Raw genomic sequence first — 18,005 nt, forward strand, 5'->3', positions numbered from 1 at the left:
CCCCCCCCCCCCCCCCCCCATGCTTCTGTAACTTCTTTACAGAGTTTTGGCTCTGGAGGCTGGTATAAAAATTGGCATAAATCCAAGTCCTCAGTAGAGCTTTACTGAGTATCACCATCTGAGGACCTGACCCTGAATCACCCCTATGTCTCACTTAGTTTCTACATCAACCTGCAGTAAATTAAGAATTTAATACACCATGCTGGTTATTCCTTCCCCGTTTTAATTATAGGGATGTTACTTGGACCAGTAAGATTACTAAAACCCAAAAGTGAACATTTCATCACTTCCTCACCCTGTTCATCATACCTTCTCACCTTGTCTTGTTCTCATTTATTCTTCTCTTCCAATAAAAAGCCTCCTTTCTGTCAGGGACAGAGCTGACTTTTTAAACATATATACTATGGTTCTTTCATTTCTAAAACTCAATCTCAGTATTAAGTTTACCATAAAGCCTTTCTTTTACTCTTTCACTCCTGAACTGTTAGGATATTGTGTATAATGGACACTCTAGAAAAAACAGACTGTATTTCATTAATAGCTGTTTGCCAACAATTAGATAAAGTCATGATCTTCTACTTGGATTCATAAAGGTCACCATCATTATGATTTAGCTGAGTGTTTCTGAAGAAAGTAGGCAACAGAATATAGCATACAGCAGATGACACTATCCTGCTAACTGTCCTTAAATCTGCAGGTGCCTTGGTTTACTGGTACTATTGTGGCAGGTGGGGAGAGAAGGGAGAAAGTAAATTAAGTTTACACACTTGCTTGAATTTGTCATTCCAATTCAAGTTTGGCTGTAGGATCTGTAATTGAAATTCATGTTCAAGGGGTTGACAACTCCAAACTGAACCAAATCAAAGTACCTAAAGAAAAAACAAAGTGTTTAGAAACAGTGTTATTTAATAGGCAGGGGGATGTTTTCAGTCCTCATGGGGTTACATCTAATAGGCCTTTAAAGAAGAGCAGTCACAAATCAACCATTTACATTAGGAGGTCAGAAAGATACGGTGGAACAAATTTTACCTTCCATGACATGAAGGTATACTCAATCAGATTAGTGAAACTGCCTGGGTGTAAATTAAAACAGAATGTGATACATTTTTTTCTTTAAAGTACTAAGAACCAGATCTTTATTCCACTATTGAATACCTAGTTTCTATTTAGGTGTTTAAAACCACTGACATATGTTCATTTAAAAAGCATAATGGGCTCTCACCCCACATATGCATGGCAGGATGTGGGATTTTGGGATCAGAGATCAGAGTCTAATTGTACCCTAATTGCTAGGACAGGAGGAACCCACTAGCAAGTTGAAAGCCAGGTGCCCAACAATCAGCTGATTGTCATCCAGGTTGTCATCAGGGCTCCCACTGGGCTGGTGTGGTCCCTACTGGCTAGCAATCCGCTGATCATCAGATGGATTGGGACACACACTGAAGCTCCAGCTGGCCCTCTGCCATCCCTGCCAGCCAAAGACAGCTGACTGGATCACCAGCTGGAGCCTCACTGCAGTCCTGATCCAGCCAACAATCAGCTGATTGTCTATCCACAGGGTCCATGCAAAGCCGGTTGGAGCACCTGTGCAGTCAGCCAACTGACAGCTGACAGCTTGCAGGTGGGGACTGTATTGGGCCCAGTTAAGACCCAGTATGATCCACCCTACCACATATTCAATTTAAGGCATGATGGGAATCTAGCCACAAAATTATTACATGTATTTTGTAAAAGTTTTGTGGTTTATTTCCTTTTTTATTGTGCCGTTAGTTGTCTGAACATATATGTAAATGGGTTACTATTTAAAATGAGATTAACTGGTTAATCATGTATTAAGCGTAACATTTGTCAGAGGCCTTAGTATTCTAAGTGCAATCATATTCCACCCTGTTCCAAACCCTGAAAAAATAGGATAGACAGGATGCTGGATTCTTGCTGCTTTATGTCCTTTAGTCGTAAGGCTATGATCAAGGCACATTACAGAAATAAATACATTCCAGGGTCTCAAACAGCATGGAATAGGATTGCAATTTAGAAATAGGATGCCCAATAGATGCAATAGGATCTGCCCTGGACCACAGAGTCTTAATAAGAAATTATAATGCTTAGAGTTTATAGAGCACTGTACAAGCTCAAGAGAATCATAACTGGGCCCCAAATAAGCAGAGACTTCTACTGTCTCAAAACCGAATTATTGTCATATGGGAGAAAACTGAGCCAAAGTCTGTACCACTGATTGTGGGAAAAAAGCACTGAAAAAAAAAAAAACACACAGGGAACAAAAAAATATGGTTGCAATTTGGAATAAACATGCAGTAGCTTTCTGCAGCTAAATAAAAACCAATTGTTCTTAAAGGAACAAAACAGTATAAATAATGGTGTTCAAGAAGGCATAGTAGCCCATTTTGGACATATTTCATTTGTCTCTTTGGTGACTGATGACCTCTTAGGAATACATAGTTTAGCAGCTTAAATAGTTCGGGAATCTGAAAACAATGACTCTTAACAGCTTTGAAACATGCTGTATTTCTTCCTAGTGACATTAACTGGCTAGAAAGGACAAGTGAGAAAAGAAGATATAGGAGGAGATTTAACAATTAGGGAAATTCACATTTGTGATTTCTAGAAGATAGTTTTCCCTTGTAGTCTTTAAGGTGGACAACTGATTTCTGTGAACGTGGAGTAATGTTTTTTTTCCCTTCCTTTTCTTCTTGCTTTTTCCTCCAACCTTTTCCTCAGAGGACTTACATCTTTACTTTTCTACTGAGCTCACGAGTCTTTATTCACCCACATGAACTCCTGGCAAAAGTGGGGCAGATCTGCATTAAACAGAAGCAACAGCTTGAGATGGGGACCGAGGCAGAAAAGGTAAATGAATAATTGTTTCTGCAATGACCTAAGCTTCTGCCACATTTCATTTTCCTCTTTCTTTTTTTTTTTTTAACTGTACACATAAAAAACAAATGGACACAGGGAGAAGAAGTATGCCACAGAACTGGTGACCTCTATGCTTACATCAGGGTCCTCAGATACACAGTTACTTTGTTAATCACAAAGCTCTGCTAAATAACTTCAATGGGCTGCAGCTTTATAGTACTTCCTTCTCTAGTGGGCATACACTGTAGTGCCTTTGGTCACTGTAAGATACTGAATATTCAAACTGTTACAGTAGGCTTTTTAAATATTTGAACAACTAAGTATAGCAAAGATTGCAATTTGGCGTGTCACAGATTTCCGTTTATCAAAGGCAACTCTGCAGGTCTTACTCATATTCTTAACTGACTGACTTTAATAAACAGATACCAAGTGTACTAATGAGGGGCAACCACCCAGCAGGTTTTGGTTTCAGTAAGCAAGAAGTCTGATACAGCTTTTGAATGATTTCCCAAACCTTCACCCTTCCTGCTCTGCAAGCAGCCTATGGAATGCAAAGCTTACAAGAACAAGCTTTCTTGGGCTTTCGTTCCATTAAGGGAAGTTTTAAATAGCTTCCCACCAAATTGGCTTAAATAGCTTGCCAAAACTGGTTCAGCCCCAATGGCATATGTTTCAATAGAAGTAAACAGGCACAGCAGTAGGGACATGTAAAGAGCTCTCTGTTTGCCTGGCAACAACTCAGCCCCAACTGGCCCTTGGGATTACACCATTTGAAACCTGCTTTTTTTTTCTGCAACTCCCCTCATCATACCACAATACAATCAAATACTGAGCACCTTACTGTAAACTGACTGAAAGGCAAAGGTGATGTTTTAAGCCCTGTGTCAACTAGAAAATCTCTGAGCAAGGTTAAAATTTGATAGTGTAGTGCTTAAAATTGTAACTTGGCAACAAATGACAGAGCTGAACCTATGCTGATAGCAGTGATATATATTTGAAAATTTCCAGGTTTTGTTTTTTCTGTTAGGAACATTTTTCTTGAACTTTTGTGGTATTTCAGATTTCAACTGATATTGGGATTTGCTGAGGGACACAGGAATGGGAGGATACCAGAAATATTATTAATGCTCTTAGTAACTAGGGTTCAGATCCAGTATATAGGCATGATTTGAGACTGTTCTTTTTGAGTCCACAAATCTGCAACGCAATTACATTTGTAATTTTAGGCACAATAATAGTTGCACTGTTTAAACACCTTGTTGAATCAGCTTCAACCAATTAAACTGTCCATATACATGAAGAATGAATTTGATTGCAATCAGGAATTAAACCTTCCAAACTCACAGGCAGGATACTTAGGTTTAAGAATAATTGAAATACAAATCGAGAAGCCTCATTGCTAAAAAGTATACTTCAACGCATTCTTGCTAAAATAAGCCTCAGTCATTCAAATGTAGTGGCTATTTTTGCTTAAGACATGAGATGCAAGTGGCAGGGCATTATGTGTGGAACTTTGACAGTCAGTGGCATAGAAAACACAGGTAACTTACACACACAGATGATGCGGCAAGAAAAGCAAGTAGCAGAAGGACATCAACCAAAGCCATTCACACTCCTGACACACACTCTTACACCTTCTGTTGACAGTTTGGAAATAGGCCTAAAGGAAAAATCAGCTAACAGCAGGGCTCGAAAATAAATCGTGTGCATTTGGGAGGCTGCTTTACTTTACACCTCCTGTTCACTATTTTTTTTCCTGCTTTATCCCCTCCCCTCCCTCCCCCCCCTGCAAAGTCCTGTCAGCCCCCTCTTGGGTCAATTGCACTTTTTTTCTATTCTCACTAGATACAAAATTATGATTCTGTATGATTTGGATTTGTTTATGCAAATCACACTTCTGTGCATCTTGTGGGCCTCTGTGTGCCTTTGGCCAGCAATCTTTCACTGGTGTTGTACGAGCTTACACCCAAGAAGAATTTGGCCTGTTAACATTTGCAAATCATTTGCTTTATTTAGCTACTCTGTAGGAGCATAACACTGATCCCATGAGTGTTGTGGAGCTTACCAACTGAAATCACTCTCCATGGAACCTAATAGATCATGACTGGGTTTCAGCATCTGCAAGAACCTTTGAAGTACTTCTGCAGCAGGAAGTCGCTAGCACAAAGAGTTAAATAGAGCTGATGCTTCTTATAAGAGATTTGCATAAACAAATCCTAAATAAAAAGCTTATTCCCTTGTTGTTTGGGTAGTGCCTAAATATGAAGCACTGGCAAGGAGCCAGTCTGAGGTTATGCACCACAATGGTTATCATTCCCACATTTCTGATGTCACAGCCCTGTAGAAAGTATTCCAAGGCACTAGTCGATAGATTAAAAGGAGTGTGTTCTAGTCTGTCAAGAACACCCTGTAGTAGTACCTGATGACCAGCTAGAAAACAGGTCTCGTAAGTTAGGGCATCAAGTGCAATCATTAACCCTTTCAGTAAGAAATAAATTTAATTTTCCAGGAGCATAGCAAGAACAGACAGGGCCAGAAGTGAATGGTTCAGAGAATACCAGAGTGTTGCCCAAAAATAAACACAGTTGCTGAAAGTGTGGTATATGAGGAATGAGGAAATGGTTTTGCATAAGAAAACGTTTGTGCTCAAGGACAACTTTGTTTTGAATTATTATTTAACTTGGATCGTGACCAATGTCTTCCATTGCCTGGAATCGTTTTTTCCCATCATTTTAATTAAGTCTATTTTACTGTAGACACAAAGAAAGTATACAAGCTTCTAACAAGTTTTACCCTACCAAACCACCCACTGATTAAAGGCTTCCCTTGCCTACAGCTCCTCCAGTTAACCTAATTCCTGACCCTCAGTGGTCTGCACCCTGCAATGTGGGACAGTCTTTGTCCCTGTGGTTCTGGATTGGCACAGGTATGGAAGACCACAAGAGTGAATTAAAGAGTTCTTCTTGAAAGATAGAGAGCTTCCATTAAATCTAGCAAACACTAGAACTTACCTTATACATCTGCTATCCCTCTGCCAGCTTTGAGCACTGAATTCACAATCTACTTTTTTTAAAGAGAGAAAACAAATGTATGAGAGCTCTGACTGTCAGGTGGAGCCACTTCAGGGGAGCAAAGACCATTTAAACTGAGGAACTGGACAAGAACCTTGCTATATTCAATAGATAGCAATTCATAGTTTTTACTAAATATTAATGTGCTGTGTTAAAATGTGAGAGGGGATGTGAGAGTGGGCAAGAGTGCAGAGTTGCCTTCCTATAACAAAGCACTCAAGGTCTCTCTCCTATTTTGCAGCTGTGGATAGTCATTATGTGGTGCAGCTGTAAGCTAGTCTATTCCCTGTTTAAGGGCCCTGTTCCAATGTTCCTTGAAGTGAATGGGTGTTTTCTCCTAAATTCACCAAAAGAAATATTCATTCCCACAGAATCTAAAAAGGTTTGGATCAGGCCTCAGAAGAGGGGATATTTCAAATCTGAAGCAGGGATACAGAAGCGTGAGGAGGGTATCATTTTGGAAGCATGTCATAAATAAATGTGCCTGTTGCTGCCACCCACACAGATCTTTACAATGTTATATCTGGGTTATCACAGATACGTGCATCAGCAGAAGCCAGTCCCTCCGTTCTGTGTTTTATCAGCATGCACATGAAATAGGAATCTCATATTTTGTTGTGGGGATGGTTTCCAGTGTTGCACTCAAAAGGAACATCTTGTTTTCATCAGCCATTCTAAGAGACTGATTAAATAATAAGCTTTTGTGCACCTGTGTTCTTGCAGGGTAACACAGCTTGTAGTTCATTTTACAAAAGATTCCTAGCTTTCCACAGGGACAAATCCTGACAACTTGTGAATGTGCTAGAGAAAACACACCTCACCAATAAAACATTATTCTAAGTAAATGCTCAAAGCACCACAGGGCTTTACAACTTTGAGGAAAAAGTGTGGATTCCCCCACCTAAGCTTCCAAGTTTAAAAGATGCGTTGTCAAGATAATCAGTATTAAAAGCAAATGTACAGACATTTGGTGATGTTAGATGTTAAAAATGGCCACCTGATCAGGATGCAAAAGGTTAGTGAGGGTGTTTGGGGAGATCTAGAGGACAGATAGGGTCTGTGGGGGGAGGGATCAGAGAGGCTCTCTGATCCCCACAACCCTTCCCCTGCATAACCTGCCACATGCCAGAAAACGCCCTCTGAATGCAACTGTGTTGGCCCCAGCAGCTTTACCTGGGTCCTGGGGGCCTTGGGGAATTGCAGCCACAGCACTCCTGCAGCTCAGAGCCTGGGTGGCAACCAGTGTGCGACTCTGGCTGGCCAGGCTCTGGTTTGGGGTGGTGTGCAGTGCTGCCGCATGATCTACCCCACTTTTGTCTCAGCGTGGGTTTTTTTGACCCCATGAGATCTCCCGGGGCCAAAAAACCCCATGTGAGGTAGCAGTGCAGGGAACACCTGCATGTGCAATGTGGCACACGTCTGCACTCATCTGGACATGGCCATGGAGTGCAACTTATATTCTTTTATTACAAAGCCCCGTCTCCCATTCCCAGTCTCTTAGTAGTTCATTTCTGAAATGTTCAAACCCTGTGTGATCTAATTTTAAATTCATATTAGCCATCATTAATTCCCACACTGATTGTACTTCAGTGTGCTGTTAAAAAGAAAAAAGTCAGCATAAGCAGCCAGTTAATAACAACAGACAGGGAGAGTTCTTTCATAACACTGACCCGATGTTTGGGTGGGAATTCCCACCAGGTTCTGGGACGACATTCTCTTTTGCCTCAATGGAAAACCCATTCATTTCCTCAACTGCTACTTTTACTTGCTAGTTCATTTTTGGTGGATTCCAGCAGGCGTGGTATGGAGGTTAACTAGAGGGAAGTACCTTGCCAGTTCCGAGGAGGAACTGCAGTTTGCATAGTGGAACTTTTTTAGCTGACAACTGAGACTGTAAAAACCCAAATACTTATTCACAACAACAATGTTCCTCTTTTTTAGTGCTTCATTTATTTTTAGTAAGTCTCTTAATTGGAGATAAGGATCAACAGGATTAAAATTAGATGCTTCCTGTCCCATCAAGAACAGATTCTGTCCTTATTTAGACAATGTGTTCACACTGATTTGTACTGACTACAGGGAAGAATTTGGCCCTTGGCAAAATGCAATCTCTCTCCCAAATGACTACACATTGTCCATAATTTACTCTAGCATTGGACAGACATTGGCAGTTACTGAGTTTTGCAGAGTAACAAAAATGTCATCTGACTCTTTGAGCATACTTTGACCAACACAGTAACTGACATTATGTTTCCTGCCTTCCAAATTGGGATTCATCACCTTCTGCACAATGAGACAGTTCTTGCCAGGAGTGCTGTTTGAGGTGCAGCATCTTAGATAAAAATCAGTGAGAACATGTGTGCAGTCTGCTAGAAGGCACTCAGTGGAGGTGCTGCTGCAGTATGACACTGTGGGGAGCTACTCTAGCTTTGTCAGATAGTACACAACTTAACAAACCATGTTTCTAGCTGAAGTTGAATTTTACTGATAGCTTGGATAAACTGCCAAGTAATCATGGAGTATGAGGAAGTATTGTTTATTAGCACCGTCTCCAAACCTTACAAGATAACTCCCTTGATTTTACTAGTGCTACTCTCTTTTCCCCACATAGACAGAAGTAATTGGCATCTCAGTTATATCTGATAGAATGGCCCTGGAGCGTTCACTTGTAAGTGACCAAGCTAGAAAACAGCTTCTCCCTTACTCTGAATGATGGCTTTTTTGTGTAAGAGCCAACATTTTACTTTCAAGGTCCATTTGGTTTTTAAATGTAGCACAATCAAACAGGTCTGATAAATTTCTATAAAAGAAAAATGTTGTTTGTAAGAGCTTCATGTGAAAGACACTTTGGTTAGAATGCTGCAGCCTGCATATATTTGAATCAAGATAGTCCCAGTCCCCTGACCTTCTGCTAATGTAAATAAGAAAAACTCTACTCCCCCTTGGAATTGATTGCAAGCACTTGCACAGACCTACCATTGTCCTGACTTTTTCAAACTAGCTTTAAAAAAAAAATATCTTCAAAAGGAAGCATTGGTGGAGCCAGGCCATCAGCTGTGAATCTGATGCTGTACAATTTTAAATTAACAACAGTTTCTTTGCACAATACCACTGCAAAGATTTTTCAGCTGTGGATAACAGTTTAATTTTTTCTGTCAAGCAAACACTTCCTTTAAAGAATGTAAAAAAGGCCTGTGGGTCAGTAATTAACTAATCTCTATTGCTCTTTAGGCAAAGCTAAAATCCTTTGCTGCCAAGATCATTCAGCTCCTGAAGGAATGGACTGAAACATTTCCTTATGACTTCCAAGATGACAAATCTATGAAAGAGTTGAAAGAGATTGCTCACCGGATCACACACTGCAATGAGGTATGGTGGGGAAAATAACCCAATATACAAGAACAAGACTGATACTAATTTAGAACTAGTTTCTCTCAACATGTCAGGTTTGCTCTCCTACTTTCTTTACATTTCCCCAGCAGTGGCTTAACTCAGTTTAGTAATGCCGATAGCTAAGTGGTGCACTTAAGGGTCAATTAGGAAGAAACTCTATATACCAGTTTGCACTTGAACCAGCACTAGATCATGGTACAGAAGATGAAATGGGAGGGAGGAGGTAGAAGACTGGTTGTAAGGAATAACAGTGAAATTGTAAAATATCTGTAAGAAGAACGGGTCTGGAAGTCTCAGGCTTGGTCCCCAGTGATAGCCATGATGACAACAGTAACATTACCAGGTGTGATGCTATGTTTATATTAGCTCATCAGATTTTCTTTGAGCAACAGTCTACCTATTAAATCTGGTCACATCACAAATCCAAAATCTTTGACGATATTTTTAAGATGAGTCACAAAGAGCCTGAGATACAAAAGGATTCCGTGCACGCTTTGTTGATTTGTGTGCAGAAGAATGAAAAGCAACAAGTTTGACAGAATTCTGAAAGGTAGTTATAAGACACGATGCATTCGCACACTGCGTCAGTCCTCAGAAGGAAGTAAGCCAGTTTTATTGTATTGACAACGTTGTTTACCCTCCATACTATTAAAGAAAAGTCAGCATCTTCAAATGGAAAGGGAGGAAGGATTATGGTATGCCATCTGCTGCAGTTATAGTGTAGGGTAGGCCAGAAGTTGAGATTGTCAGAGATCCTACCATGACAGGAGTTTTTTTTTCTTTTTCTTTTTTTAACATCTGCCATTTGCAGTAAGTCCAGATAATATAGCCTTCTGGATAAGACTGTTTTAAATCTATTATTTTGAACTAGAGGAAATGCTGTGGCTCCCCCCACTTCACAAGCTCCATTGTGCACAAAGAAATTGCTAGTTGGAGAAAATGTATTTGCCTTGTTTTATGAAATAGCTCAGTGCACTGGTTGTTGAGGTTTCTGGTACCATCCATTTATTATGTTATCATAGCATTTATCCCTTAAACAAGGCTACATCCCAGGTTCTCAGTTAGCAAAAGGCTAGGTTGCCTCTGACCCTTAGAAATGTAATCTGATGACCTGACAAACAGTAAACAGTTTCCAGGATCACTTGTTGCCTATTCTTTTATGCTGTAATAAATTACTTAACCGTGTCTAAAGCAACACCTTTTAAGCTTTTACATTTCTGGCTTCCCCAGGGAAGTTCTCCTCGAAATACAAGACATTATGAATTAATAAAGAACAGATGCATGACAACAGTACTGAAGATGACAGTATATTTGGTCTGGAAACTTGAGGATAGCAAAACAAATTGCCATGTTTGAATAAGCAAACATGTAGGACAGATATGATCCCAGCACAGGTAGGCAAGACACAGGCATATTACAGAAGCAATTCTCTTGAGGATCAGCTCACATCTGATGTGCAAGACATTACTAAGATTTAACTGACCCTTGTTTAGGATCTTTCAGGATGCAGTTTCTTCCAACATTCAGGACCATGCATTTGAGGTTAGGACTAAGCAACAGCCCTGTTCAGAGTCAAATTTACTTCTGACATCAGCAAGGGTGAGTCACGTGTACTCAATGGCACTGGAAGCAAGCTGGGAGAACTTTAGGGTAAAAAGACCTTGGGGAAAAAATAAAAGTCAAGCTAAAACAAAATCACCAATCTAGAAGACTTTGACTATAGTTGCAAAAATAGGTGATCTCTAAACTTAGAGTAGCTTTAGCCACTATTTAATTTCCTGTTTCCATATGATTCACAAGGGGGGGGGGGGCATTCCCTTCTCACTTACACAGGTGTCAGTCAGACATAACAATTGAAAGCATGGATTTACAGTATAAAATCCAACATAACATAGATTAGACTCTTAAAGAACACCCTATCCCCATATTTCTAAACATGTGTAGCATAATAGCAATAACAGTTTCAACCAGCTGCTGTTTAGCAATAATCCAGTTGCCTCACAAAAATAAATTATGCTGCCTTCAGCTTCTTATTTGATTCCAGTTGGAAACAGATTATTGCTTTGTAGAGAAACATTCTAACAACATTGTTGCTTAATTATCGTATACTGTATACAAGTATTTAGTAGTCACAGTCTCTCACATCTGTTACGTAGGTTTTGGTCATCATCACATGTTAGTGGCAATAACTACAGACCTATTTCAGTTCTTCGAAATGCATCCAGTTAACTCTGGATGCAGACACGTGACAGCAACAACATTAACCCTTAGATGGCCGTAGTACCAAGCAAATGAAGAAGGGAAAATAGATGATTAATTGCATAGGGAAGAAAACAAGGAACATTATCAGAAACATTAGTTAATCATAGAAAGATGGGGCTGGAAGGTACCTCAGGTCATCTACTTCAGTCCCATGTTCATGGCAGGATCGTCTCTGGCTCAACTATCCTAGCCAAGCATTTGCCTAGCTCACTTAGAGGTTCTCAGCCTTGTTAGACCCAGGAAACCTCTTGGAAAATGCCTGCTCTTAGTATTCACCCTTTTCCTGACTACAGAAAAATAAAGTAATTCTTCTGTTGCGAGAACTCATAAAGACTACAACAGGTCATAATGCTTCTGATATTGTGGATTCCTATGTGAAATCTCTGGATTTAACTTGTGAATCATGTGTAGGTGCTTGCACATTTTAGAGGGCCAATAATGCATGACACCCCTGTAAAATATCATGGCACCCCAGGCTGCCACAGTATCATGGTTGAAAATTACTAGTTTAACTTGTTCTTAAAAACTTCCAGGTATGGAGGTTCCACAACCTCTAAGTAATTTGATTTGTTCCAGTGGTCAGCCACCCTCATAATTAATAAGCTCTTCATGATATCCATCCTAGATTTCCTTTGTTTCAAGTAAGACCATTAACTGCATGCCCTGTTCCTTTGTGAGACTGCCAAGGGCCAGAGCAGCTGGGGCATTTAGAAGGTGCTGCAGGAGATACAGGCACTGGAAAGTGAACTCTACCATGGAATATTTGCATCTTCTCTTTTTGACTGGTTGGGTGTGTAAGCAATCATTATGCCAAGTTAGAACAGTGCAGGAGAGTCTTCCAATCTGGGAATTCCCAAGAGTCTGTTCAGGGCAGCCAGACTTGATTAGTTATGTGTGCAAGTCTAATAAATACTTTGTCTCTGCAAAATGAGAAAGAGACCAGAAATCATTATGCTGACCTTCAGTCTTTCATTACTCCTCTATCTAAGTGACTGATAAACCTTTTGAAATGGATTTGGAGCCAAGATGAGCTGCTGCAATGACAGCCAAGCTACTGGGAGCACAGTTACAGAGGAGGGGGTTAAAATGTTAGTAAAGCTACACAGATGCCTAGGGTATCCTGAACTGGGCTCAAAAACCACATGATAAAGAACTTTGGTAACTGGATAGAAGATAGGATGCTAGGCAGCATTTATTTAGCTCAGGTAGAAATTATTTGTTGATACAAATCCCTAATCCAAAGTAAAGGCTCTTAATCAATGATCCTGCCCTCTTATGCTTAGGAAAATGGAACTGTGAAAAAAATCATTAGCCAGATGACACAGAATCTGTTGATGACCCTCTCTGCACGGAGTCAGTACCAAGAGATTAGAGAGAAATTTCGGCAACCTGTTGCTGATAAAGGAACCATCCTTAAAAACAAGCCGCAGTCAACTCAGAAGGACATACTGAGTGTGTGTTGTGACCCTCTCATCTTGGCACAGCAGCTGACTCATATTGAACTGGTGAGATTTTGATATTGCTTTTTTAAATCAGTTCACTTTGTTTACTGTGTGTGAATGTGTTCTTGGCCAGGCATTAGGCTTCTGTCTTCAACAGGAATCTTCAGCCTAATTAAATGCTCCCACCTAATTGATGATAGTGATGAATGAGGGCAGGTAGATGGGTTTATGAGGGAGGAAAACATACACGTCCCAAAAATCTAGAGGCAACTTTATAACCCAGCTATGACAGAAGCAACCACAGAGCCTTCCAAAATGTTTAGCCTCTTCTTCAAAATCTACTGATCGAGAATGAAGGTGAGGAGACCTGGCAGCCATGGTAAAAACTTCTTACCCAGTCCCCAGTTGGCATATGACAAGACTTATGGTCACAACTAAACAAAAGACAACACTTCTTGTTGGTTCCCTGGATCAGACAAAAAAAGTAGAGCAAAGAGAATTGGAAAATATCAAAGTGGCCTTCACGCCTCAGCTCTGTTCCCTGTCAACATCTGCATGTGTACAACTGACAATCTCTTCTGTCATTCTAATGCAGGAAAGGGTGAGCAACATTTACCCTGAGGATCTGATGCAGATTGTCAGCCACATGGACTCACTGGATAATCACAAGGTATGTGTGTGGAGGAGGAAATCAAGCACAGCCAAAGTAAAGAGCCTCAAGAGTTCAAATATGTATGCAATATCCATTAAAGGCAAGGAGGCGGCACAACTCAATGGTAGTTCCACTTCAGCTACCTGAAGATGAGATGATTTGGTTTGGTAGCACTGAATCTAGCAAATTTTTAGTGCCCAAATGGATATGTTAGTCTATTACTTATTCAGACTACTTTATGAACTGGCTACTACTACATCATGCTTTTCAAAACTTTAAGTATGTTAAATCCAACAAAGTTGATTAAGCAATGTTCATTAGTTCTCTCTCTCTCTCATGTTTATTTCCATTCAAATGGCTGAAAAATAAGACAATATTCAAAGGCAAAGAATAACTAAATGTTGAACAGAGCATATAGAACATCACTCATAAGAATGACATCCACCAAGCAGAGAGGATAGCCTACTGGGCTCACTAATTTATACAAGTATTATAGCTCAAGAAGGTGGAACTTGCAGTTTCACATATTCAGTAAAGCAGTACAAGAATCCTGCAGCCTTAGTCTTGCTGCTTCTAACTGTGGGTTTCTTTTTGTTACATGTGGCTCTTTGTGGCCTACAAAACAGTTGAGAGAAAGACAGGGACTGTCTCTTCCCCCAAGTTTTCTGATACTTTAACAGTGGCACAATCAGAAATTTAGAAGACAAAAAGGATGGAGACAGAATTGCCCTTTCTATGTATCCTATTCCTTGGTTCCTCAATAGCAGGAAAACTATGCAGAGATTAAAAAGCTTTATACAATGTTCTCTACACAAAAAGGTAGGAAAGATCCTTGCTTTTCTCATATCCTTTTGACGAGGTATTTTAGTGGAATTTGCAGATATGCTGAATCTAACAGGGCTGTGCCATAAGCACTTCTGCTGTGGCCTCAAACCCTTGACCTCTGGGCATCCAGCCACTCACTCCAGTGCCAACGCTGCAAGAACAGGCTGATAGGAAAGATTAATAATTCACATCACTAACCAATAATTCTGGCTCCAGGTCTTGTTACCAGTAGGGAATCCTTTAGAAAAATGTTGCTTAAAGCTAGCATGTCATGGTTTCTCCTATTAACTTTCTTCTGTTGTTACCTTTAAAAAGGGTGTTAAGAAGTCTGGACATACAACAATATGTGTGTTTTGGTGAGGGAGGGTAAAGGGATAGAAAAAATAAATACATTTGGCCAAATCATAAATCCATGCCTGCTTCTTTCACAACTCTTCAGGGGAATAAAAATAAGTATGTTCAGCTTCCTATTTTCTAAGAGGTCTTTTTCCTCTTAATCCAGAGCCATCCACTTAGATTTTCTAATTACTTCAAATGAAATAGGGGTTTATACATAGTAATAACAGCACACATTTACTGTCATCTTCATCAGGATTTAGTATAGGATTAACACAGAGCTTCTTCTCTTTCAGTGCCGGGGTGATGTTACCAAAACCTACAACTTGGAGGCCTATGATAACTGGTTCAACTGCCTTAGCATGTTGGTAGCTACAGAAATTTGTAGGGTAAGTATGGATGAAAAGAAAATAGCCAAGGAATCATTCCAAAAAGACAAAAACCCCACCACAATTATGATATTACATGTATGGAACCAGATCCAGCACAATTTTAATCGTATGAGCAGCCTCTCTAAAGTCAGAAAGGTTACGTGTATAGTTAGGTACATGCTTAATGTTTAAAAGTTCAGAATGTATTTCTGGGTGGTTTTTATGTTACCAGCAGTCATGGCTAAGAAATAAAACTTTACAAATGTTACACTGAATAGAACTTTATGAATGTTTTTATGGCATCTGTGTCTTCCCAAATTTGCCCTTCTTTAAACAAAGGTTTTACTATATTGCAAACACACTATCTTTTCAGTGCACTGTGATATCATGGTTATTGCCATCAGAATACCTTGTGCTGTTACAAGGACAAGGTTAAGGATCTTGCATAAGGATCAAGGGGAAGAAACAGGGCAAGCAGACAGACGATCTATGTTAAGAACTGTAACATACAGAGAAACATATTCAAGAAATGCTTTCCATTAATTCCTTTTCTATACATATTTCCCCCTCTCAAGTGAGTTCACCTTTCAAGTCTTTTCTAGCACTCAAAACTCTGGGAAGAAAAATGTTACCACTTTGAAAACATTTCAGAGTAGAATGCACTTAGACCTCTGAAAGCTTAAGGCAACTACTCTAGCTAGTATAGATTAGCACAACTTTTATCATCTTTGGATCTGACCACAAGTCCTTAGAACAGCAAGGACAAGGAAGATCCTTCTGCATGCCTTACTCCTAAATTGAAAAAAAAAATCAGTTTTATGGGAAAAGGATAGTTCAGTTGTCATACCTGCTTAATCTACAGACCCTCTTCTTAAAGTACCATTGCTGTGGCTTCTGGAGACTTGCTTATTATCACTGATCTCCAGAATAACTGCTCCCATAATAAAAGCCACCATGGAATGATCTGTTAGTATTTATTAGTGGCTCTTGGACAATCACACCATAAACCAGTGATTAGTAAAGCCAACTTGCAGAACAGTCTCTGCTTACACAAGTAAATCAGCTGTGCAGATGTCTAGTCTCATCCACCAGCATCACTGCAGTAAATGGGGATATGTCAGCATCTTATTACACTTCCCTCATCTACCGTCAATCTAGAGAGTTTGGATTAATCTGTTGATTTAGAAAGGGAAAACTTGGACCTGGATAGTATTTGCCTTCCAACCCGCTTTGCATTTCCCCCTGGAATTAATATATACAGTCCCTCTAGCATACCCATGTGGCATTCTTCTTCCTTTGATACTTGAACTGTTTGCGTATCTCTGGCATTCTGGTGGCTGCTCCATTCTCTCTCCCTTCTTCAGAGAAAGGAAATTACTTAATAGTGTCTAGCTTGCTTTTATAAGATTCCCTAAAACACTGCCCTTTATCTGATATATAAACAAAGAATTCCACTCTTCCACATGATAACAGCCCAAAACACTATAACTATTTTTAATAACGAAAGGAATCTTGAAAAAACACCCAGAAGACTGCCTCAAGAAAAACTCTTAGCTGGTGAAAAATGGAACTGCTTATTCCAACAGCATGTTGGAATAACCCCACATCCAACATGCATCATTCCCTTGGTTTCAATGGGATCTTCTTTGTTTCAGGTTGTGAAGAAAAAGCAAAGGACAAGAATAGTGGAATTTTTCATTGATGTGGCAAGAGAGTGCTTCAACATTGGAAACTTTAACTCCATGATGGCCATTATCTGTGAGTGTCCTCAGCATTGTTGCTGACTTTAAGTCTTAAGTGACCTTAGGTGCTTAGCTAGTCCCTAAATTAAATCACTGGATCTGTATGCACATCCTTCCTGTGGTACTATGCACTGGTGACAGACTAATGTAGTGGGTGTTAGCTTGACAAGCTTCAGTTGTCAAGCTGAATGGCTTTCTAAAGCATAAAATGCACATTTTAAGTGCATTTTGACACTTAGGGGGGAAGAAACCCAGCCTTTGAATTTAGGTTTTATCTTTTTTGGTTTGTTTTTTTTTTGCCTCTCTCCTGTCCTTTTAGCTGGAATGAACTTGAGTCCTGTGGCAAGACTAAAGAAAACTTGGTCCAAGGTCAAAACAGCCAAATTTGACGTCTTAGAGGTGAGTATATGTAAGATTAATATCCTATTTAAACAAGCACCATGTAACAATGCCAACAGCACAGGCCGGGGTGCAGCATAAGTAACAGAGATGAAGCAGGCACTATACATTAAGGGTCCTCACTGTATACATTGGGGCTGGCAGAAAAACACTTGCCATTTACTCTGTTTTGAAAATATTTCCCTATTGTGGGAAAAAGAGGAAATAAATTATCTGTTGGAAAAGCTTACCTCAAAGTGGTTTCAGATTCAATTCAAAGGATGTTCTTTGGCATTCCTTTTTAAAGTGAGCATTTTTCTCACCTTCCCCTGTGAAAATGCTAAGGCGTCATTTCATGTGCTCCAGGGCTGAGGGGCACTTTAATTAGGGCGGCTCCAAGAGCCACTCTAAAGCGTCTGCAGTGTCCTGTACATCAGAGTCCATACAATTCAAAATGGTGGCAAGGGTGCTTTAACTAAAGCTCTTCAGCATGGATTTATTAGGGGGAGATCATGTCAGACCAACCTGATTGCCTTCTATGATCAGGTCACAAAGGCCATGGATGCAGGTGTCGCGGTGGATGTAGTCTTTCTGGACTTCAGCAAGGCCTTTGACACCGTCTCTCACCCCATCCTAGTTAAAAAACTAGGTGACTG

At 40.0% G+C, this 18,005-nt stretch overlaps 1 protein-coding gene across 5 annotated transcripts in view; it reads left to right on the forward strand.

Annotated features, from left to right (window-relative positions):
• RASGEF1A (RasGEF domain family member 1A) overlaps nucleotides 1-18,005 on the forward strand; it is a 373,737-nt gene that overhangs the window by 345,552 nt on the left and 10,180 nt on the right. For all 5 annotated transcript variants that reach the window (XM_019502317.1, XM_019502319.1, XM_019502321.1 and 2 more), the window contains 7 exons: nucleotides 2,740-2,868; nucleotides 9,180-9,317; nucleotides 12,887-13,108; nucleotides 13,641-13,715; nucleotides 15,155-15,247; nucleotides 16,885-16,987; nucleotides 17,291-17,370. In XM_019502317.1, the coding sequence (XP_019357862.1) occupies nucleotides 2,740-2,868; nucleotides 9,180-9,317; nucleotides 12,887-13,108; nucleotides 13,641-13,715; nucleotides 15,155-15,247; nucleotides 16,885-16,987; nucleotides 17,291-17,370 (840 nt within the window). The remainder of the gene's footprint in view (nucleotides 1-2,739; nucleotides 2,869-9,179; nucleotides 9,318-12,886; nucleotides 13,109-13,640; nucleotides 13,716-15,154; nucleotides 15,248-16,884; nucleotides 16,988-17,290; nucleotides 17,371-18,005) is intronic.

Source organism: Gavialis gangeticus, unplaced genomic scaffold, assembly GCF_001723915.1.
Source record: "Gavialis gangeticus isolate Ggan-Ray unplaced genomic scaffold, GavGan_comp1, whole genome shotgun sequence".
NCBI classification, from domain to species: domain Eukaryota; kingdom Metazoa; phylum Chordata; order Crocodylia; family Gavialidae; genus Gavialis; species Gavialis gangeticus.